The 22,564-nt window shown below is 46.1% G+C and overlaps 1 protein-coding gene across 3 annotated transcripts in view; it reads left to right on the top strand.

Annotated features, from left to right (window-relative positions):
• Slc36a4 (solute carrier family 36 member 4) overlaps positions 1-22,564 on the top strand; it is a 38,224-nt gene that overhangs the window by 4,293 nt on the left and 11,367 nt on the right. For 2 of the 3 annotated variants that reach the window (XM_050120584.1, XM_050120585.1), the window contains exons 2-8: positions 12,399-12,522; positions 13,467-13,557; positions 14,950-15,038; positions 16,562-16,657; positions 17,572-17,656; positions 19,595-19,822; positions 21,687-21,785. In XM_050120584.1, the coding sequence (XP_049976541.1) occupies positions 12,399-12,522; positions 13,467-13,557; positions 14,950-15,038; positions 16,562-16,657; positions 17,572-17,656; positions 19,595-19,822; positions 21,687-21,785 (812 nt within the window). Of the gene's footprint in view, positions 1-12,398; positions 12,523-13,466; positions 13,558-14,949; positions 15,039-16,561; positions 16,658-17,571; positions 17,657-19,594; positions 19,823-21,686; positions 21,786-22,564 lie in introns of those variants that run through there. The other variant, XM_050120586.1, reaches the window with a different exon arrangement.

Here is a 22,564-nt window from a genome sequence, read left to right as displayed (position 1 = left end):
ACTAAAGGCACAAGCAGCAGCTGGAGGGCGTTCCACAGGTTTGGGACAGAGATCAGCATGCTCTCCAGACTCCCACGGAAGCAGCAATGGAGACAGTGGTGATTGGACTATGCATGTTAGGATGCAGACCGGCATGCTCTCCAGACTCCCATGGAGGCAGCAAAGGAGACAGTGGTGATTGGACTATGCATGTTAGGATGCAGACCAGCGTGCTCTCCAGACTCCCACGGAGGCAGCAGTGGAGACAGTGGTGATTGGACTATGCATGTGAGGATGCAGACCGGCTTGCTCTCCAGACTCCCACGGAGGCAGCAGTGGAGACAGTGGTGATTGGACTATGCATGTGAGGATGCAGGCCAGCTTGCTTTCTCAAGAGATGGGCAGAGGTGGTCAGGCTGGCTCCAGGGGCCTGCATCTGAAGAGTGAAGGGGCCTTGTATTGAGGGCTTACAGCAGGTTAATGATGTGTCCAGACGTATGTTTCCCTCTTTAAAAGAAGGGGCTTGGTTTCCTTTCCCTTGAGTATGTGTGTGCTGGACTTTGGTGATGGTTTACCTCTTCAGTTAGACTGTAAGAGGCTCCGTGCCTTCCTCTTTGCTCGCTCATTAGGATTGCTCACTTGAAGGGAGGCCACGGGCCATGCTAGGAGGATCCTCCGGCAGCCTGAGACAGTGTCTGTGGGGTGGGGTAGGGCCCAGACTGGAGGTATCCTGATAGAAGCTTAGACCTTTCTTCTTCCTTCCTGCCTCCCCTTCCCTCCCCCCTCCTTCCCCCCCTCCCTCCCTCCCTCCTTCCCTCCCTCCTTCCCTCTTCTCTCTCTTTGTCTTTTCTTTTTGGTTTTTCAAGACCGGTTTCTCAGTGTAGCTTTGGAGCCTTTCCTGGAACTCACTCTGTAGACCAAGCTGGCCTTGAACTCAAAGATATCTGCCTGCCTCTGCCTCCCTAGTGCTGGGATTAAAGGTGTGCACTGCCCAGCCTTGTATTTTTTTTTTTAAATAATGGAAAAAATAGCTGGTCCCACTAGTAGAAATGATCCTATGTAAGAGGTGACTTGTTTGGTGGGTGGAGTCACATAGGTTTAGAGAGGAGGTGAGGAGTTGGCTGAGAGCTTGTTCATGTGGAGAGGACATCTGTGGAGAGCGTGGCTTGAGAGGATTCGGTGTCTTTCTCAAAGGCTGGACTTTATGTCACAAGCCATTGGGGATTTCCAAACTGTCCTTACATACTACTCTCTCAACCATGGGAGCAAAGTCTTATTCATGATGAAGATGGTGGCGTAGGTTTGGGTGACGACATAAAGAAGCCATGTGTACTTCATCCTGTTCTCACTGTCCACTTATAAGTGGTTTCTTACTTCACTAGAACAACAAGAGCCATTTAACACCATGTTATCAATGCTTTCATAGAAAGAAAAGGATACAGACGGTTCTGTGGTCCGTCTGCACCCTCATTAGCTTATTTCCACTTTGGTGTATGTTCTTCTCTTCATTTTCACTTCGCTTTTTAAACATTGCAGTGTGGCCTGAGCGTGCAGTCCCTCTCCTGACTCACAGTAAGCTCTGACAGCCCCTGTGTGTCTGGCACCTCACACCACAGTGTGCAGTCAGGGTGTGCCCTGTGAGTAGAGACCGCCCCTGCATGTCTGGGACCTCACACCACAGTGCAGTCAGGGTGTGCCCTAGTGAGTAGAGACCGCCCCCGCGTGTCTGGGACCTCACACCACAGTGCAGTTAGGGTGTACCCTAGTGAGTAGAGCAAGCTGCTTATTGCATATACTTAGCAAGTTTCAAAGATTTGTTTCGGCAAACGCCTTTATCAGTAGCTTGCCAGTAATGAGCATTGTGAGACTTCGATACATATTGCTAAGTTTGTCAGTCTTTAGCTACAGGGTAGGCAGTTGAGGCTGAAACAAGAATTGGCTTGACATAAGAGATCATTCATGTTCTGCCTCGTCCAAGTTTCATTGGTGAGTCCGTATGGCGCATAGTATGTCCAGGGTGAATAACACTGACTCAAATGAGCATTTCTTATTCATATAAGTTATACACTTGTGAATAGAAATAATCATGCCCCAATAGTTTGAAATCTCCTGCTTACTAGTATTTTATAAGGCATTATTAATTTTAACCATAGCTTTTTATCAGAACTGTCTGATTTACTGCTTGATCAAATATTACATCAAAACACCAGCAAATAACAGACTATGTATAAACAACATGGCTCATGTGATTTTTAATTACTTAATGTAGAGGATTCAGACGTTATTTCATGTGCTCTTTGTGGTGATATCTTGTTTGTATAAATAAAACTTGCCTGAAGATCAGAGAGATGAAGGAGCAAAACCACAGCCACCTCAACTTCCCAGCCGAAAAGAGACTGAGTTCCTGACTCCTCCCGCCTTACCATTTCCTCTCTCTGCCTAGCCCTATCACTTCCTGTCTGTCTGCATAGACCGCCAGACCTCTATGGTTAGCTAGTGGCTAACTCCGCCCTTGATCTTCAGGCAAGCTTTATTTGTACAAACAAGATATCACCACAGTTCTTAACTCTGTTACATCTTTTACCATGTTGGGTCTTTAGGTATCATCTTTACATGATTATTATTACAGGATTAATGCAGTAATTCCTTGTGTGTCTCTGTGTGTGTGTGTGTGTGTGTGTGTGTGTGTGTGTGTGTGTGTGTGCAGGCCAGGTTATAATTGTGGGAGTCAGTTTTCTCCTTGTACTGTGTAGGTCCCAGGGATCAAATTCAGGTCTTCAGGCTTACTAGCACCCTTACCTACTGAGCCTACGGAGCTGTCTCTCTGACTCTCCTCAGGGCTGATTTTTACACTAGTCTCTATTTCTGTTTCCCTTTAGTTGGTATAACTTACTGTTTTTGCAAACTCAGTCTTATTGGACACTTTATTGCTCCAAAATGATCATTATCAATTATTTTTATTAAGTTAGTTCTAACTTTATGTCAAAGATTAGTACTTTGAGATCCGAGGAAGTGTAATTTGCTTGTAGCATTGTTACACAGTGAGGGGTGGAACTACCTGCCGTTCATAGGTGGCTCATTTGCTGTGTAGTGGGCTCAATGCTTCCTGCCTGCTGTGTCGTTTTCTTTTCTATTCCTCTGAGAGGTAGGCATTGTGACTTCCATTATGTGTATGATACAACAGGCCCAGAGGCCTCTGGGTAAGATGTCATGCAGCTGACTTCATCCCTCTGCCTATAACAACCCAGCAGCCACTGGCTACACGAGCTTGGTCTCTGAGTATTTGTGTGTGTGTGTCCTGGATTTCAGGTACTTAGTATGGAAAGCAGGATGTAAAACATCTTACTTTTTCTGTTGATTATCCGGTCAGGTGGCAGTATGTTGGACTCCTGAGATTAAACACAATAGACTGTTGCATGTCCTCACCAGCAGGCAGAGGTTCAGGCCTAGCATGTGCTGTGTGGTCTGCTGACCAAAGCCAGTGTTAGTGCTGGAGAACACACGTAAGAAAATGCCACTGCATCTTCTAGGGGGTCAAACTCAAGACATGGTTGTTATGTTGACATGCTGTATCCTCAGGTTCAAAAGGAAATAGTTTCTCCTTGCCTCGTAGTGATTGGTGGGGTTTCTGAGTTTGTTGGCGCAGATCTGCCCTTAGAGGTTCTGGTTGGAGTGGGATATTAATGAGTGTTTTAAGTTGGAGCTTCTTAGCTGTAGCTTTCCTTGTGTTAGCATCTGAGTATCTTTTAATTCTTGAGATTCGAGTTACTCTATGTAACTCTTTGTAAGAATACCTCACCTATTCTTAGTTTAGTTAAAGGAGATAAATATTTCTTATTATGTAGTGCTTCTCCTGTAACGAAGGCTGGAACATGGGAAGTCACAGACCTTTCGGCTGCTCTTAGAATCTTCTAGGCGTGGCGGCAGGACGTGGGGACCGTGCAGCATGCTGCTGAGTCGGCTGCAGTGGCAGAGTCAAAGCAGTGCATAAATGGAGACTCTTGAGTTCCTAACCTGTTAAGTGCCTTTCTGTCAATCTCAACGTTTACAAGTCAGTTCCCTTACATCTCATCCTGAGGTTAGAGGAGTGTCCTGGAATAATTGACTTTTATTAAGATGTTCAAATATGAGGTATAAGAAAATGGATTGAAAGCAAAGAAATATAGCAGATTTTTTTTTTCACAGTAAGACATAGCTAATGTTTCCAGGAGTTATAACATTGAGAATGACTTTAGAACCAGGGAAAAGTGGAACTTGGGATGGAATAACAAACTTAAGTCAGTTGCTAGACAACCTTAGTTCGGAGGGACTGAGCCCAGCTGACCTGTGTGAGTCCAGTGAACATTGTGGTGCTGACGTCAACCATAAATTACAAAACTGCTATTTACCGCCATTCTATACTTTTAGGTTAGATTCCCAGGTTTTATCTGAAAATAAATTCCCCATACATACAATACAAACAGATTTCTCATTTAGAGTTGATACGTTTTTAAAGTCACGAGAGAACTTACCTTTTCCTTGACTTTCGTGGCGGCTGTGATCTCTCCGGCAGCTGGCTCCCAATAATAGATGGTTAAGGTTTATGAAATGTTGGAAGTGATCGCTATCTTTATGGAGAATACAGTGAACTCACTGCAGCCACAGCCCAGGGCAGAAAGAAATGAGAAAGTGGGCGTAACTTTTGGTAGTTTGGACAAGCCGAGCTAATCAAAGCAAGGAAGTCAAAGCCCACAGGGCAGCGGGGTGCACTGAGGCATAAAACCAAAGCTGATGAAAATCATCAGGATGACTGACAGTGTTCACTAGCTTCCCCGGAAGTCATATGCTGGTTCAGTACCTCAGGAGGTGACTTACTCGAGATAGGACCTGCTGTAGAAGGCAGTGTGACTGATGTCCTTTCAGAGGAGGACTTAGGCACACCTTAGTTATGGGGGAGTGTTGCATGGACGTGAAAACAACCACGTATAAGATGGGACAGAGGACAGAGGCCTGGGGCAGAGCTTTCCCAGCCCCTGAGAGGAATTCACTTCTCCAGTTCCCCGACACTCTTGTTTCAGGCTCCAGGCTTCTTGACCTTTGGGATAGTGGATTTCTGTTGTCCGTTTTGTTATGGTGACCCTCACAAAGCTGCAGTACTGGTTTTCTAGGGAAGCAGTGACAGTGCTTTGCATGGAGCAGAATAGAAGAGGAAGCAGGAGCTGCTCTAAGAAAGGATACATACAGCTAATCCTCATGTGTTTCTGGGGTAATATGAGATGGCATCGCAGTAGACCCTCCATGGGGGAACGATTAACTATCCCCTTGCGAGCTTTCACTGTGTTTAAGTCCAGCCTGTAAATTCTTTGATACTAGTGGCTAAGAAACAAGGCAGCCCCACAAAGTAACCCACAGAGAATACACGGAGGATGATAGAGTCAGAGGAACCACCCAAAGACAAAAGGCAGTGCAGTCTAAATTATAAAATCCTCAGGAATAGATGGACGGCAGGAATTTGGAGCTTTCCACAGCTGAGATGGTTTTAGTCTCTCTCTGTTAGTTGTATCACTTCAGGAGGAATGATGTAAGCATAGTCTTAAAAGAGTCTCCCCGTATTGTAGAGCCCTGCCAAATCATTACAGATCCATAGGCTGTATTCCAGGTGGCGCTAAACTGGGCGCCTGAGCTAATGTATGAACACATTAGTCCCGAGCCTGTGAAAACAGTTAAGGAACAAAAGTAAATGATTCATGGAACAGTGCAAGGAAACCCAAGGGTGCTACTAGCAGGAAGACACTGAGAAACAGAAAAAGAAACCAGGAAACCCAAGGATACTACCAGCAGCAAGATACATAGAAGCAGAGAAAGAAACCAGCAAACCCAAGGATACTACCAGCAGGAAGACACTGAGAAGTGGAGAAAGAAACACTGTTATTATCAAGTTGTTGTTGATGGAGAATGGACAGGGCATGGAGTAGATAGGGGCACAGCATGGAGTGGACAGGAGGACAGTGTGATGTAGACATGGGGACAGCGTGGAGTGTACGGGGGACAGTGTGGAGGTGGATGGGGGACAGCGTGGAGTGTACGGGGGACAGCGTGGAGTGTACGGGGGACAGCATGCAGAATGGACAGGGTACACCATGGAGAGTGGACAGGGGTAGTATCTGGGTATGTAAGGGTGGGATTAGAAATCTAGAAGAAACACTGGAAATCTCCTTCAGTGTGATCGTCTTAAAGTGCTAAGGGTCTGAACAGAGAGCTCTGGTCTTCAACTTAGCAGTTCAGGGCCTGAGGCCAGAAAATTAATTTTATTATTAGTAGGACTGAGGGGTAGCCTTGGCTAAGATTGCTCATAGAGAAGAGCTAGAGGAGGAGAGGAGAGGCTCCCCACACCCTCCAGTGAAGGGAGAGAGAGAAGAAGAGAATACAGGGAACCTTGCAGAGCTAATTCAGCCAGAAGACATTGTGCTCCCCCTCAGCCTCACCCAGGCCCTAACCTGGACACCTGCTTTGGGATCGTGTAATGCAGCGTAGGTGAGAGATTACACGTTGCCAAGGGAGAGTGTTGTGAAACACAAGAGTGATGTGTCCTTGCCAAAGCAATGAAAAGAGAGACATTGAAAGAGTCCGAGAGAAAGGTGTTGAGGTGAAAGACGGGCAAGGGAGAGCCGAAACACCTACAGTTGGAATCCCAGAGAAGAGCGAGCATTTGAACCTGCAAGCGTTTAGAACTATAATCCAAGATACATTTTTAGAAATCCAAGAGAAAACCAGAATCAGTGTGTCGTGAAGGCACATTCAGTTCCTAGACAGATGAACTCAGGGTGACCAGATCCAGATGCCCATAGTAAAGTATTTGGGCCTTAAGGTAAGGGAGACTCAACATGACTCTGTCAGCCAGTGCAGCCCGAGCATCGTGCTTCTCCAGACTCTCGGCTGCAGCAGCTGTAGCCTCAGCCAGGGCCTCGATCTTTCCTGCTCCTCTCCTCTGGCCAGGTGAGAAGGGACCTAGAGAGCACCACTGTGAAGGGCAAGAGAGTACTGCCTGCTCCTGTCAGGCACCATGACTGAGATCATCAGGAAACAGATCCTGTGATGCTCTGGCCTGTCTGGCTTGTACAATCCTCCCTCCCTCTCTTCAGCAGGGTTCCCTGAGCTCAGGCTAATGTTGAGCTGTAGTTTTCGACATCTGTTTTTATCAGTTAGAGGATGAAGGCTCTCCAATGACCATCGGGATAGTCACCAGTCTGAGCACATGAGAGGGCCAGTTCATGCCAAGTATCCACTTTTGCTAAGAGTCTTAGCTGGGTCATCCTTGTGGATTCGTGGGAGTTTCTACCTGACCCCCAAATGTCCCCCTTTCCAGCTCCCTCTTTCAGTCGCTCCCCTACACCGACCCCCTAACTTGATCCCACAGATTCTCATCCCCATCTGCCCAGGCCCACTCAGGAGATCTTTTTTATTTCCATCCCCAGAGAGATCCATGTGTCCCCCCTTGAGCCCTCCTTATACCTGGTCTCTCTGGGTCTGTGGATTGTAGCCTGGGTATCCTTTACTTACAGCCAGTATCCACCTATGAGAGAGTACATACCTCACGCAGGATTTTTTTTTTTTACCCCAGTTCCTTCCATTTGCCTGCAGATTTCATGATGTCTATTTTTAACAGCTGAATAATACTCCATTGTGTAAACGTACTACATTTTCCTTATCCATTTTTTTTTTTTTTGGTTGAGGTGCATCTAGGTTGTTTGCAGGTTCTGGCTATTACTAATAAAAATGCTGTGAACATAGTTGAGCAAGTGTCTTGTGGTATGATTGAACATGTTTGGGTATGAAAACCCACAGAAACAACTAACTTGGCTCATAGGAACTCACAGAGTCTGAACCAACAATCAGAGAGCTTACATGTGACCGGCCTAGAACCTCTACATACATACATACATACATACATACATACATACATACATACATATAACACACACACGTATGACAGTTGACAGTTGTGTAGCTTGTTTTACTTGTGTGACTCCTGACAATGGAAGCAGGGGCTGCCCCTAATGCTAATGCATCGTAGCCAGGTAGAGGAGCAGTGCCTGCAGAATGGAGACCCACAACTGGGCACGGCCTGCCGTGTTTACTTCTCATCGTTGGCCTCTCTGCCGATCCCTCTAGTTGGCTGTGGTGGCAGTTCATGAGACTGCACGACTCTGTGTTGAATTGGTTTTACTGTATTGCCCAATTTTGGCCAGAGATATATTTCCTTTGGAAGCTTTTGGTTGGACAAATGCTTGAAGACACTGAGAACCCCCACCCACCACCACGTAGAGTGGGCAGGAAGAAGACCCGAGGGTGGAGAGGGACAGCCTGATGTGAGCGGCTTCCTTGGGCCATGGTGAAGTCCCTACCCTTGCTGCCACTGAAGGTCAGGTCCGGGTCTGTGATGATGTCCATGGCCCATGTTACCACCAAAGGCCATGTGGATGTCCCTGGTCTGCTGCCTGGGACCACGATATCCAAGGACTGCACAGGGTTGGCCTCATTGGGGGCTGCAGGCTGCACTAGGGAGAGCTGCTGAGCTGCCCCTGCCCCTCACGGGGTGAAGTGCTAGTGAGCCCTGTACCTCACAGTGGGACTGGCCCTGGAGGCAGGGGAGCTGGTGAGCCAGCCCTGAGGGTGTGGGAGCAGGAGAGCTGGACTCATCCCTCATATGCTGTGTGCTGCTGTGGGTAAGGGAGATATACCTTCTCCCCACTTGCCCCTTGCCACATGCAGTATCAGGAGAGTGGGCCCTGCTCCTTGCCTGGGCAGAACAGTAGCACTGACCCTGTTGGCAAGGGTGTGGGTGAACTGGCTCTGTGGGCGTGAGAGCTGGAGATCTGGTTCTGTCCCTCATCTGCCCAGTGTGGTGGCATGGGCGAGAGAAAGATGTCCTACCCCGTTGCCCCTCATCACCTGCAGCAGGCAGGAGAACTGGGCCCGGGCACACGAGAGTGGGAGAGCTGGTCCTGCCCCTTACCCTAGGCTGTAGAACCCAGGAGAGCAGGCCCTGCACCTCACCTAAGCAGCACAGGAGAGCTGGCACTGGTCATGGAGGTGTGAGTGAGCCAACGCCAACGTAGCAGGAGCCTGACCAATGACTCACTGCAGTGAAGACTTACAAGTAAAGATGTATAGACTGAGGGTAGACTGTGTGGCTATGGCAGGGCTCCAGCTTCCATGATGAGATTTCTTTTTTCTTTTTTAGTTTTTGTCTTTTTTTGTGGGGGAGGTTGCAAGAGCAGAGGGTGGATACAAAAGGACGGGGAGATGAGTTGGGGTGCTTTATGTGAAATCCACAAAGAAGCAATAAGGAGTTAAAGAGAAAAAGGATACAATGGGTCATTAGGCCCTCTAGGACAAAGGACAAGTCACTGAGTGACCAAGAAGATAAGGCTGGTATTGGAGCACTCAGGCAAAGCTATAGAAAGGCAAGGCAAGCGCAGCTGAGGATTTTACACCTAGCCCTTTAGATAGCTGGATTGTGGGACACATTAACCAAATGCAGAGAAGCAGAAGTCAGCAAGTGCTGGTGAGGACGTGGGAAAGAGTGCCTCCTGCTGGTAGAAATGTGAGCTGGCACAGCTGTTGTGGAAATACCAGATTTTCCTAAAAATAAATAAATAAATAAATAAATAAATAAATAAATAAATAAAACAAAAACCCAGAACCCAAAGCAAAATAAAACAAAAGACAAAAATAGAGCCACCCCATGACTTGGCTATGCCAGTCCTGTGTAGAGTGCGGGAAGACTAGAAACTAGGAAGGGCACCGTGAGAGGGGAAAAGGAGGTCTTAAGGAAGAGTTGGGGAGGGGATGAAGGAGGATGGCATAGAAACAGAAGAGGCTCCTGGGAAGGTGAGTCAGGGGAGGAAAGCAGGGGAAGTAAGGGGGAAGATGAACAAAAACAGAGCATGTATGGAAGTATCATGAGACCCAGTATTTTGTATGCTAAGTTTGAATGAAGATTGACTCCCTAGAGAGTAGCGTAGAGGTGAGTTCTTTCTGAAGAACCTGCTAGAACTATGTTCTGAGAGTGAGCAAGTCCCCCCACATCACGGTCTCAAGGCCTGACTCTCACTCAGCTCCAGCCAAGGACCTGAGCCAGAAACTTTGCGGTGGAGCATGTCAGTTTGTTAGCGAGCCCTCCGAGGCCTTTCTGAGACACTCTAGTTGGCATAAGCTTCTGGATGGTTGAGGGAATGTCAGAGAACTATAGATCTAAATCTGAGGTACAGATGGAGACATGATGGGAAGACCATTACAGAAAAGAATATTTTCGGAAACAGAATACGAGATGGCAACAGGAGAAGGGGCTACAGTCCCTCATGGCAGGGAAAACATGGTGGCAGACAGCACGTGGTTTCAGGTGGCTCTAGCCTGGTGGGAGCATGCACGAGGTGCTTGCTGGATTTCTAGTGGGTCAGCAGGTAGAGACAGCGGAAAGCAGGCTGAGCTGTGCACCTCAGGGCCCGCCCTGTCTAGATACTCACTGTGAGTCAGGCTCCACCTCTGAAGCTGTGCACCTCAGGGCCCGCCCTGTCTAGATACTCGCTGTGAGTCAGGCTCTCCAGTCTCCCTAAGTAGCAGTGACCAGGGGAGCAGAGCCAGTGGACAGTTCATATTTGATCGATGGCATGCATAGGTAGAAACTGTATAACATTCAAAACTGTCAAGGCAGGCTGGAAAGATGCTCAGCTGGTAATGCACACTGCTCTTTTTTGCAGAGTATCTGAGTTTAGGCTCTGGTACCCACACCGGTGGCTAGCAACACCTGTAACTCCAGTTCCCAGGGATCTGAGGCCTCCTGCTGTCCTCTGCAGGCGCTGCACTCAGTCTCGCACAGACCCCCACACAGATGCACACGTACACATGATTTAAACATCTTCAAACTGTCTAGACAGTAAAAAGGTAAGGAGAACTACAAACACCCCCAAAGACACAATGACAGAGGTGACCAGCAGAAGAGCCCAGGACAATGGAGTCTGTGGCTGAGCCCTTGACCTTTCCTGAAGCAGGTCAGGGAGTTGGCGGGTGCAGCTGGGGAAGAGAGCACTCGAGTGTGGAATTTCAAGACAGAGTGAACCAGCATCACGTATGTCAGTGCTGCAGTAACTGATGGAACCGAGTCTTCGTTTGAGAGGGAAAAAGCAGTTGCAGCAAATGGTGTGTGTTTCCTGTTGCTGCAGATTTAAACCTGAAATTACTGTAAAATGAGAAGTTTGAAGAGTGAGGTTGATCATTTCTAGCTATAGGTATTCCATTCCCTGGTGTGGCAGCTCACTGTGAGTGGTAGATCAAAGTGTTTGCCTTTAAAATCTCTGTACTTCATTTTTTTTTTTCCAAGACAGGGTTTCTCTGTGTAACAGTCCTAACTATATGGGAACTCACTTTGTAGACCAGGCTGGCTTCAAAGTCACAGAGACCTGTCTGTCTCTGCCTCCTGAGCTCTGGGATTAAAGGCGTGCACCACCATGCTTGGCTTTGTATTTCAGTCTTAATTCAGATTGAGTGGTTTCTATTGCAGTAAGAGGGCAGTGAGGAATAGTCACACAAAAACATTGTTAGAGATGAGAACACTGGAAAATATATTTCATTATTTCTTCACATTTCTTGTCCTGTAAACAAGAACTTTCTGTATTACATAAGTTTTTTTCTTCTACACTGTATGTAATCCAATAGAACATCCAGAAAGTAAGTCTGATATTTTTCTTTGTGACAGTATCAGGTCTCGGGGCTAACATGAACTAAGATACTCAGATGCAATGAATACAGATGGCATTTCATAGTGTGTGTCTGTGTGTTTGTGTGTGTGCACGCATACACGCTCATGGCAGAATGTAGGTATGTTTGCATGTGTGGGTATGCACATGCATGTGTGTGTGCAGAGTGTATTCATACTTGCACGTGTATAGCTATACATGCACCTGTGTGTGTATGTGTGCAGTGCACAGTGTAGGAATGTTTGCATGTGTATGTGTGCACATGTGTGTGTGCATGTGAACAGTGCAGAGTGTAGGAATGCTTGCATATGTAGGTGTGTGTGCATGTGTGTGTACACATGTGTGTTGTGTGTGTGTAGGCCTGAAGTTGACCTTGAGTGTCTTCCTAGGTTGTTTTCCGTTTTATTTATAGAGAAAGGATCTTTCACTAAATTCAGTGTTTATGGTATCTTGCTAGTCTGGTTAGCCACTCAGCCTGTTGTCTTTATGTCTCCCTAGTGCAAATGTTACAAGCAGCTGCCAGGGATCAGAACTCAGGTCCTTAAACTTGTGGGTCCGTCGTTTTATCCAGTGAGCCATTTCATCTCTCTAGCCTTGTACTTCCTGATATTTCATAATTCACGAGTTGTAGCCTTACCTCAGATTTACAAGCAGTGGTACAGGACTGTTTCTGTTCTTTAGATATGGACGTGATGAGGCCCTTAATAAACGAGCAGAATTTCGATGGGACGTCGGACGAGGAACAGGAACAGATGATCCTGCCAGTGCAGAAGCACTACCAGCTTGACGGGCAGCATGGGATTTCGTAAGTGTCGTGGGCCCTCGGCTCTGCTGACACCGTGTGCATTTCTTTGTCTCCCACAGCTCTGGGTATTTTACAGGATGCTACAGATGACAGAGATCATTCAGAAGATGAGGAGTCAGAATCAGAGATGTTTGTAGTATATGAGAGAAGGAGATCAGGATACTGAGCAGTGTGGGTATTTCTCCAGTGGTGAGAGATATCGAATCCTGTGTCCCTCAAAGAACCATGCCAGCGAGGAGACAGAAGGGTTAAGTGTTAGGAGAATGGCTTCTCGGAGGGTGGGGCTCGTGCAGAATGAGGAGATAGGCTGCTGGCAGGGTGGGTTATAATTGTTGGTGTCTTGTCATCACCGAATCTATGCTTTAGTAGTGACTTAGTGGTTAAACACACTCTCCTGAAATCCAATCCTGTGTGAACTAAAATACTGAGTGACTCTTGCCAGCTATTTTTCATCCATGAGTTTGAGGTTTGTGCTTCTCTTAATTTCAGTTTGTTTCTTCTTGGTCAAGAAGACCTCCTCCAGTCAAGTCCTGAGGGAGCTCGTGATAATAGAAATTACTTTACCTGAGTATAGTGTTAAAACCTGTATAAATAATATTTTATAACTCATTTTTAGGGTGACAGTCATAGATCAGATGTTTAGAACCATAGTTATCAGTGCCAGTAAATCCTGTTTTACCAGCCAGATCCTCAGGGTTCTCGACACCAGAGCAGCAAAGCAGATATAAGAAAACCAGATTTAAATTACTGTTCTACATGCCCCACACTGACTAAATATTTTGTTTAATTTCCACAGTAATTCTTTGTACTTGGCTTTTATTTAGTAAAGATGGGACTTGACCCTTGGGTGTCCTCTTGCCTGTTGGTGGGATGGGAACCATTGTTTTGTTTGTTGCCGAGGTCCCTAGGTGGAACTCTTAAATCTTATGGCTTTCTCGTTCCAGATTCATGCAGACGCTGATGCATCTTCTTAAGGGGAACATTGGAACCGGCCTTTTAGGACTCCCCTTGGCAATAAAGAATGCCGGCATTGTGGTAAGGCTGTCTGTGTTCTCCACGCTGGAGACAGTTAGTTGTATGTTAGGATGATTCTCACCTCATCCAGAGTAACCTGGCCAGGTGGCATGTAGGTGGCTGTTGACCATTTTTCTGGTATAATTATGTGAACTGTAATCATGGTACCTAAACCAGAGTGAGAGTTACTGTTTTCATCTCTATGTGATTGCTTATTTTTAACATTTAGCAACAGCAAACTCTCAAACCTAACCCAGGTCTTGATTTCTGAAGATGGGTGTGTCTCATTTTTGGCATGCTGTCAGTGGCTTAAGCAGTGTGCCCACAACAGCTAATACATTAAGGGAATGGATTATATTTATGGTGTAACTTCATTAGTATTTTAGAGTCAGAATAAGTGTGCATGCAGTATTCATATCTATGAAAAATAGTTGAAATGAGTAACGATGTCTTTTAAACACAGATATCAAAACAGTGCTAGAGGCAGTATAATTGCTGCATTTGAGAACTATGTTGAGGCAGGATGAAGTAAATTAGACGTAACTTTTTAAATGTATTGGCTTCCATAGAGGTTGTAGCTATCCCGTTTTTCTGGGTTTAATACTCCTGTGTGTAAAGGATTTTGATTGTTCATGTAAGTTTTGCGTGATCCAGGCATCCCTTTGAGTCTTCTACCCACCCTGATCCAGGCATCCCTTTGAGTCTTCTACCCACCCTGATCCAGGCATCCCTTGAAGTCTTCTACCCACCCTGATCCAGGCATCCCTTGAATCTGCTGCCCACCCTGATCTAGGCATCCCTTGAATCTGCTGCCCACCCTGATCCAGGCATCCCTTGAATCTGCTATCCACCCTGATCCAGGCATCCCTTGAATCTGCTATCCACCCTGATCCAGGCATCACTTTGAGTCTGGAGAGTACACACTTGAAACTTTTCATGAACCGTTTGAAACAGTTATCTCTTAACTGCTGTCCCTGACATACATGTGGGTTCTCTAAGAGCAACCTGTGGAAGGTTAAAGATCTTTGTGTGTGTGTGTGTGTGTTTGTGTGTGTGTGTGTGTGTGTGTGTAGACAGGGGATGTAAGTGTGTACTACAGAGGTGGACACTGGTTCCATACATTTGTCCTCCAGCGCTGGATGTGACATTGTATTCTGTATTCCTTGCTGAGTGTCTGTACTCAGTAACACAGGCTTTAGTCACCAAGTCTGCAAGATAGCATCATTTTCTAAAATACTACCTGAAAAAAATCTCTGTGTTAAAATTACTAATTTTCCCCATGCCTATGGCAATTTAATCAATGGATTCAACAGTTTTCTTATGGTAAATGAATTGGCCATTGACTCATTGCTTAAAAACTCACTCACTTTTTAAAAATGAATATTTCAACCTTCCATATTTTCTTCTCCACAGCTTGGACCAATCAGCCTTGTGTTTATAGGAATTATTTCCGTCCACTGTATGCACATATTGGTACGTTGCAGTCACTTTCTATGTCAGAGGTAAATGTGGACTCATTAAGTTGATTTGATTCATTGTAAAGCTTCTGTTTGCTTAGAGGGTCATTGTCTCGTGTATCTATTGTGCTTTGTATCTGGAGGTTGTTTCTTCTGCTGCCTGACACAGCTAATAATGACCATGGCACAGGCCAGCATTCTCTGGAGTTAATGTGGAGGACCATGGCACAGGCTAGCATTCTCTGGAGTTAATGTGGGTGACCATGGCACAGGCTAGCATTTTCTGGAGTTAATGTGGTCAGCATCTGTCCATAGTCATCCCTTAGTGTTCTTAGAGAACTGGTTCCAGGATCCCCATGGAAACCCGCAAGTGCTCAAGTCCCTCACAGAAGATGATGTACAACCTTCCAGATGCTGTAATCACTTTTAATACAGTGTAAATGCTATGCACATTATTACTCTAAAGTGTTCACCAAATAATGACAAGAAGAATAAAGTTGTGTATGTAAACATCACAGACATGATTTTTCATGAATTTTCCGTATGCAGTTAGTTAACCCACACATGAGGAACTTGTGGGTAAGAAGGGATGACTGTACTTTCTTTCCTCGTGTTAGATATTGCCTGTGTGTATATGATGTATATATGATATGTATATGATGTATATATGTAAGACTTGTATGACACAGTGAACATGGAAAGTGAGAGGACACGGTGCAGTCAGTACTTTCCTCCACTTGTCGGTGCTTCCCTGCTCGAACCCGGGCTGTTGGGGGCTTTTGTGACAAGTCCTTTAGCTGCTGAGTCATCGTGACTATAGACTTTCAAAAGGTGCTCTACGGGGAAGATGGGTGGTCCTGGTATGTAGTGGAAGAGGAAGCCAAGCAGCTGTGCACTTGCCATGATGGCTCCGGGTCTTCAGTTCATTGGTGATTCAGTTTGGGGCAGAGCTTAGAAAAATAAAATATTCCCTTTTAGTTCTATATCACGAAATGTTCTACTGGACAATAAATCTGCCTTTAAAAATGCTTCATGTTATAGCAAACCAGTGGTCTGGCCCCAGCATTTTAGTTAAATGTTCTCGAATATGTTTGTATCATGTAGGTTGTTTAAATAATGATGCATACACTGTCTAAAGAAGACAGTGGAGTAGAGAACAGAGAAGTGACACTGGCTTCATGGAGATGTTCTGAAGATTACATGAGCCCGTTTCTATGGAACTGTTATATACTGCTGTCACGGGATGTTCATCTACAGATGAACTGTACACTTGGTGTTTTTAGGTGCTTGAAGTATTTAAATGAAGCACCAATACAAAGCTGTCTGAATTCTACAGATAGGAAAACAACAGCAGCAGATAAAACTTTATATGCCTGCAACAGGGCTGATGATATTTTGAAATTGCTTCACTCATGTTCGTGGGCACACGGATATTTATTTGCTCTTTGCAAACGGATCTGCTAATGTATATCCTGAGCTCACACATCTCTGTAAGTGATGCTGTTTTCATGGGATGGCCTTATAGACCAATTTAATGCTTCCCTCTATTGTGTGCAATTAAATTGCAGGTTTAAGAAGTCAACACTGGGGTACAGTGACACTGTGAGTTATGCCATGGAGGCCAGCCCATGGAGTTGTCTTCAGCGGCAGGCGGCGTGGGGGCGGTGAGCACTGGCTTTGCTTCTAATGTCTCTGTGCTGAAGTTATGCTGATTTTAACTGTTTTCATTGAATAAGACATAACTCAAAGTATGACAGAGTTGTGGGAAGGTAGTAAGTGGTCCTTAGAGTTGGACAGACTCTGGTTCTAGTCTCTGCCTGTTGGCTGTTTTATGATGGTGATGGCCGCTGACAGGAGTTATAAGTCACCGGTCAGTCAGTCTGATACTGTACTCTCTCCTTGCTCCAAGACCAGCGTGCAAGATGTTGTACCTGGTGCCTGCCATGTCCAAGTGATAGTTGCTCCCTCTTTGGCCATAACTGTTTTGTGTTTGGAACTTCCTAGAGCATCTCATATAATAAGAACAGAGAAAATTTACCAAAGATGCTTCCAATCCTTTTGCATTCTGCGTTCTTAATTGGTTTAGGAAGTAGCAAATGTGCTTCCCTTTTGTGCAAATGCCAGGAGTCTGGGAGGGTGGAAATATACTGAGCTGGCGTGAGGGCAGTCTTGAGAAGTAGAGGGGATGGTGTAGTCCAAACATGAATTCTTCTTCAGTGCTGATGCTCAAATGGAGGTCCTTAGATACACTAAAGGCTCCATTGTGAGCTACACCCTAAGCCTGAATATAGTTCTGTGGAATCATTTTACAAGCAGCTGTTCTTACACAGCAGAATCGCAGAAGAAGGAAATGATGTAAAAATCTTTGCCTTTGAACCGAGTGAAGTGTACGTTTACTGTCATGTCTAGTGCCTTACTGACTGACATGGTCGTCATGAGAGACAAATATTTAAGTGGTCATTATCTTAGGAAGGAAAAGAAGAAATGCTATTATAAAATGTTTTAGAAGAGCTAAATGGGAAATGAGGCCTGCTGCCTGGCTAGAACCCCCAGTGACACTCTTTCCGGGACTTTTCAGGAGCGTGGTCGACTTTTTTCTGGTGATAACGCAGCTGGGATTCTGCAGCGTCTATATCGTCTTCTTAGCCGAGAATGTGAAACAAGTGAGTACGTTTCTGCAGTCGGGGAGATGCTTGCTTTGCTGCTTTGTTGTTGCACGGCTCATCTTCTCATGGTTGAAGATAACAGCGTGTTTCACTCGCTGTCATTTTTATAGATTCTTCTTTGGTGTCTCTTACACAAGTAGGACTTCTGATGTTATTGTCCCTGGTTTGTTACTCCTGACAGGATATCAACCATGCTCTTTTTTTTTTTTCCGACCAGAATGTGGTACGGCTTACTATTTCTTGATTATTTCAAATTCAGATCTCAGAAGTACGCACATGGATACTTGGGATCACATTGTTCTTGTTGATGTTCTGTGTAGGAAATAAAGGACAGTAGGCAGCAGCTAAGAACATGGGACAGAGAGATGAGTGTTTATCCCTAAGGTCCAGTAGTTGCTGTTGTTGACAAAGGATCTGAAGACACGTGCCATCCTGCCATCATTCATGTGGAACGTGATGGCGAGAGTTTGTCTGGGATCAGGCAAGATGGCTGGGATGAAGCTGTTATCCTATCCCCACCATTTTTACTTGCTTTTGAGATGGTCTTACCTAATTCAGACTCGTGTTGAACTTTCTGTGTAGCTCAGCCTGGCCTTGAACCTTTTTATCCTCTTGCATTTACCTCCCAAGTGCTGGGACCATAGATGTGTGCCACCATGACTGGGCATTGCTGTGTTCTTCTTGTTCTCCCAAGAGAGTAGCCAACAAGCCCTGTGTGACTCTAGGAACAGTGCCCTGGGGTTTATGTAATGTGACTTTAAGTGTCACTGTTTCCTTGGAGTAATGACTGGGAAGTCTTGTGCACATGATTGACATCCCCTGAGCTTACTGGCCATTTTCCTGAAATGGAGTCCCTGGTCACAGTTTTACCCTATATGTTGTTTGTTAGCTGTGCATGGCCTTGAACTCAGGATCTTGGTGTCTCTTTTCCTAAGCATTGAGTTTCCAGTTACGTTCTGCCACACCTGGTTAGCCACCTTGGGTAGTGATTTTTATCACTGGGTAGGATGTGTGTGTGTGTGTGTGTGTGTGTGTGTGTGTGTGTGTTGGTGAGTGGGAGAAGGAAGAAACATCTAAGGGCGTTTAATGCCTTTCTCTTATGAAACATTGTCTGTTCTAGAGTTTAATGGAGACTTTAAGACATGGGGAGATGAGGTAGAAGAAGTGGCTCTCTGGCTGGTTGGGAGAACTTGTATTTTCTAGCTGAAATGATAAAAGGCTTTTAGAAGCATAAAGCGAAGCACAGAGAAAAACATGAAGTCAGACTTCAGCAAACAGCCTGAGGCAGCAAGGAACACCCACATGGGCAGGGTAGGCAGTGGTCACAGAAGTGTAAGATTGGATACTGTTGTTCTTGGCAGTGTGCACAGTGTGCACAGTGTTCACAGTGTTCACACACTGGTGAACCTTACTAGTCAACTGGTTAGCATGGCGGATGACCTCACTGGTCACCACCGTTGCTGTTAGACACTGAGGGATGACCTCACTGGTTACCACCATCACAGTTAGACACTGAGGGATGACCTCACTGGTCAGTGCTGTCACAGTTAGACACTGAGGGATGACCTCACTGGTCACCACCGTCACAGTTAGACACTGAGGGATGACCTCACTGGTCAGTGCTGTCACAGTTAGACACTGAGGGATGACCTCACTGGTCAGTGCCGTCACAGTTAGACACTGAGGGATGACCTCACTGGTCACCACCGTCACAGTTAGACACTGAGGGATGACCTCACTGGTCACCACCGTTGCTGTTAGACACTGAGGGATGACCTCACTGGTCACCACTGTGTACGCTGCGGGATGACCTCACTAGTCACTGCTGTCATGGGGCTTGATCATAGAGGGTGTGAGTTCTATTTCAGCTGTCTATCATGACTGTAAGCAGATGGGTAATCTCCTTCCTCTTCCTCCCCGGTGACTGTCCTGCAGGTTCATGAAGGCCTTCTGGGGAGCACAGTGCTGGTTTCCAACAGCACAGATCCATCTCTTGCCTGTGAGAGAAGAAGTGTGGACCTCAGGGTCTATATGCTCTGCTTCCTCCCATTTATAATTCTCTTGGTCTTCATTCGTGAGCTGAAGAATCTCTTCATACTTTCCTTCCTTGCCAACATTTCCATGGCCGCCAGTCTTGTGATAATTTACCAGTATGTTGTCAGGGTAAGTGTGCTCTGAGTAACCATCTTGTTCCCATGTACATGAAGCTTTGTTTGGAGGTGACATGGACAGACCTGCCCACACATGGCACACAGACAGGCAGCCATTGTTGATTTCCCTGCAGGAGATAATGTTAATGTAGATGTTAAGAGGCCACATCTGGCCTGAATGTTGATGAGGATGCTTGTGGGTTCACGTCAGTGTTCCCAAACATCCCACCTTCCCTATTAGCGCTCTTGTGAGAGTGAGTGTTATGCTCCTGTATAGAGCCTCCCGTGACAGCACATTGAGTTACGGTGTGTGTTTATGCCTTTGAGTCACAACTATGGGTATGAATGTAATTCTGTAAGCTTTTTGCTTACTTTTATGTGCAGTCGACTGCCATGGTGCACGTCTGTGACTCTTTGTTTGAAGATCATGCAGCAGCCAGAAGTGAGGTCACTGTTTGAAGTCTCTGGACTCTTAACTCAGTTATGTCAGGCAGAGACCAGGGACCCCAAGATAGTCGAGGATCCTGTGTTATTTCCGCATGATCTAATCTATCAGAGATGTTACTTCCAAGATAATCATAAGATTTCCGAACAGTTCACAGAAACTCATATACCGGGTGCGTTTCACTTTTCCTCCCTCTGGATTCTCAGACAGGGTTGGTTGGGAAGGAGGTTGCCTGAGCCTTTCTGACATTCCCTATCTCTTAGTTGGACCTGTTAGACTTGGTGGGGCAGAGAAGGCGGACCCCTCAGCGGAGGGAAAGGCACAGGGAAGTGGCTGCCATAGCTTCCTGCTCACCCTACCCTGGCTTCCCTGTCACACATCTCTTCATAGCATGGAATTCTGCATGCGCCTCAATCACCACCAACCTCCACGTAGCCCACGTTACCCCCATGCTTTCACACTCTGGTTTGCACAGTCTCTTTTCTTGGCCTTGAGTTCTACTTCAGAGAAAATTGTGGTGGTGGTAGGGGCAGATTGGGGAGTCCAGAAGGAAGGTCGTTGTGGTCAGTGGTTTGGTATGCTGGTCAGGTATGCTGCAGTCCTGTCTAGATTTCAGAGTGGAAGCATTACCACGGGTAATGAATGGCGGTGGTGTCATCCGCATGAGGAGTAGGCTCTGTGTGTCATATCAGAGCACACACTGACACCAGGAGACCTGCACAGTGGACAGCTAGGGCAGTAGTCTGGAGCCAGGTGTCCTAGGGAACTGAAGAAGTGGGGGTGCATGGAGACCACTGATGGAGGAAGGTCATTGGTTAAGTAATAAAGAAACTGCTTGGCCTCATAGGTTAAAACATAGGTGGGAGGAGTAAACAGAACAGAATGCTGGGAGGAAGAGGAAGTGAGCTCAGAGGCCATGTTCCCCTCTCCCGGGGAGACGCCATGAAGCAAGCTGCCAGGTCAGACATGCTGAATCTTTCCCGGTAAGACTGATGCTACACAGATTATTAGAGATGGGTTGATCAGAATATGAGAATTAGCCTGTAAGGGCTAGAGTTAATGGGCCAAGCAGTATTTAAAAGAATACAGTTTGTGTGTTGTTATTTCTGGTGTAAAGCTAGCTGTGCAGGAGCCAGGTGGAACGAAAAGCAGGCCCGCAGCTCCTACAACAGACCACAGTAACGCCTGGTGACTGTGGGCTCTGACTTCTAAGTACGCCTGCATAGTTCTGGTGTGGAGGAGATGTAGCCCAGTGGCTGCCTGGGACTGGCCAGTGACACAAGGTCAGCCATTGTTTCATTGCAATATCCTAATAGCATAACCCTTAATGGAGGATGTAAAATGTTTACTGAGATCCATAAGCCCAGCTGCTCTGTGAAGCCTGAGAAAACTGTAACTTGGTTTCTTTTTTCTTTCTTTCTCTTTTCTGCAGAACATGCCAGATCCCCACAATCTTCCAGTTGTGGCCGGTTGGAAGAATTACCCACTGTTTTTTGGTACTGCTGTGTTTGCTTTTGAAGGCATAGGAGTGGTGAGAATTAGCCATTACTTGTCTTTAAACTCTTAACATAAGAATTTTTATAGTCCACTGTATAAATACATGTTTTGGGGGCCGGGGTGGGGCTTAGTTTCCTGTATTCATAGAACATGATTCCCAGTTTGGTGGGTGAGTGAAAAAAATGAGAGAAAAGGAGGAGGTCATGGCTGCCCCTAAGGTGTGGAGATGTCAACTGTAGATAGAAGGGTGAGAACAGCAGAGGGGGAGTCCAGGCTGAATGTATGGTTAGCTAAACCAGACCCTGAGTGGAGAGGAGGGCGTTGGGGAGAGCAAGGGAGGAGCCCCAGGCCTAGGCCAAGAGGCCAGTGTAGCCAAAATGGCTTGTGTAGGAATCAGGCTGGGGGAGCCCAGCCCCTGGGAGGGGGAGGTTTTAGGTAGGGTGAGGTGAGGGGCGCTGGGAGGAGCCAGGAACTGAATAAGACCTATTCTAGGTCTGAGACCTAGCAGTCAGGTAGTTTGGTTTTTCTACTGACCAGAAACTTATTCTTAGACATGTTTCTTAGGTTCTCTAAGTCTTTTCCAGCGACCTGCTTGCTTCTTCAGAAGAAGGAAAGAGAGAGCCTGAATGGGCAGAACTTGTCTCTTAAATAAAGGGACCTTTTGTGCGCCCGTGCATACTACATAGTGACACAGTAGGACCCTGGGCTGGCCAGGGTACTGCCTGAGGGCATCCTGTCAGGTGACAGGCCAGCGTCCTAACAAGTTTAAGTGACAATATTAAGCTAGATTTTTTAAAAAGCATTTTTATTGGG

Source organism: Alexandromys fortis, unplaced genomic scaffold (assembly GCF_014885135.2).
Source record: "Alexandromys fortis isolate MF-2015 unplaced genomic scaffold, M_Fortis_MF-2015_v1.1 scaffold_171, whole genome shotgun sequence".
NCBI lineage: Eukaryota > Metazoa > Chordata > Mammalia > Rodentia > Cricetidae > Alexandromys > Alexandromys fortis.
The sequence above is the reverse complement of the archived record's forward strand: the minus strand, read 5'-3'. Positions and strand labels throughout refer to the sequence as shown.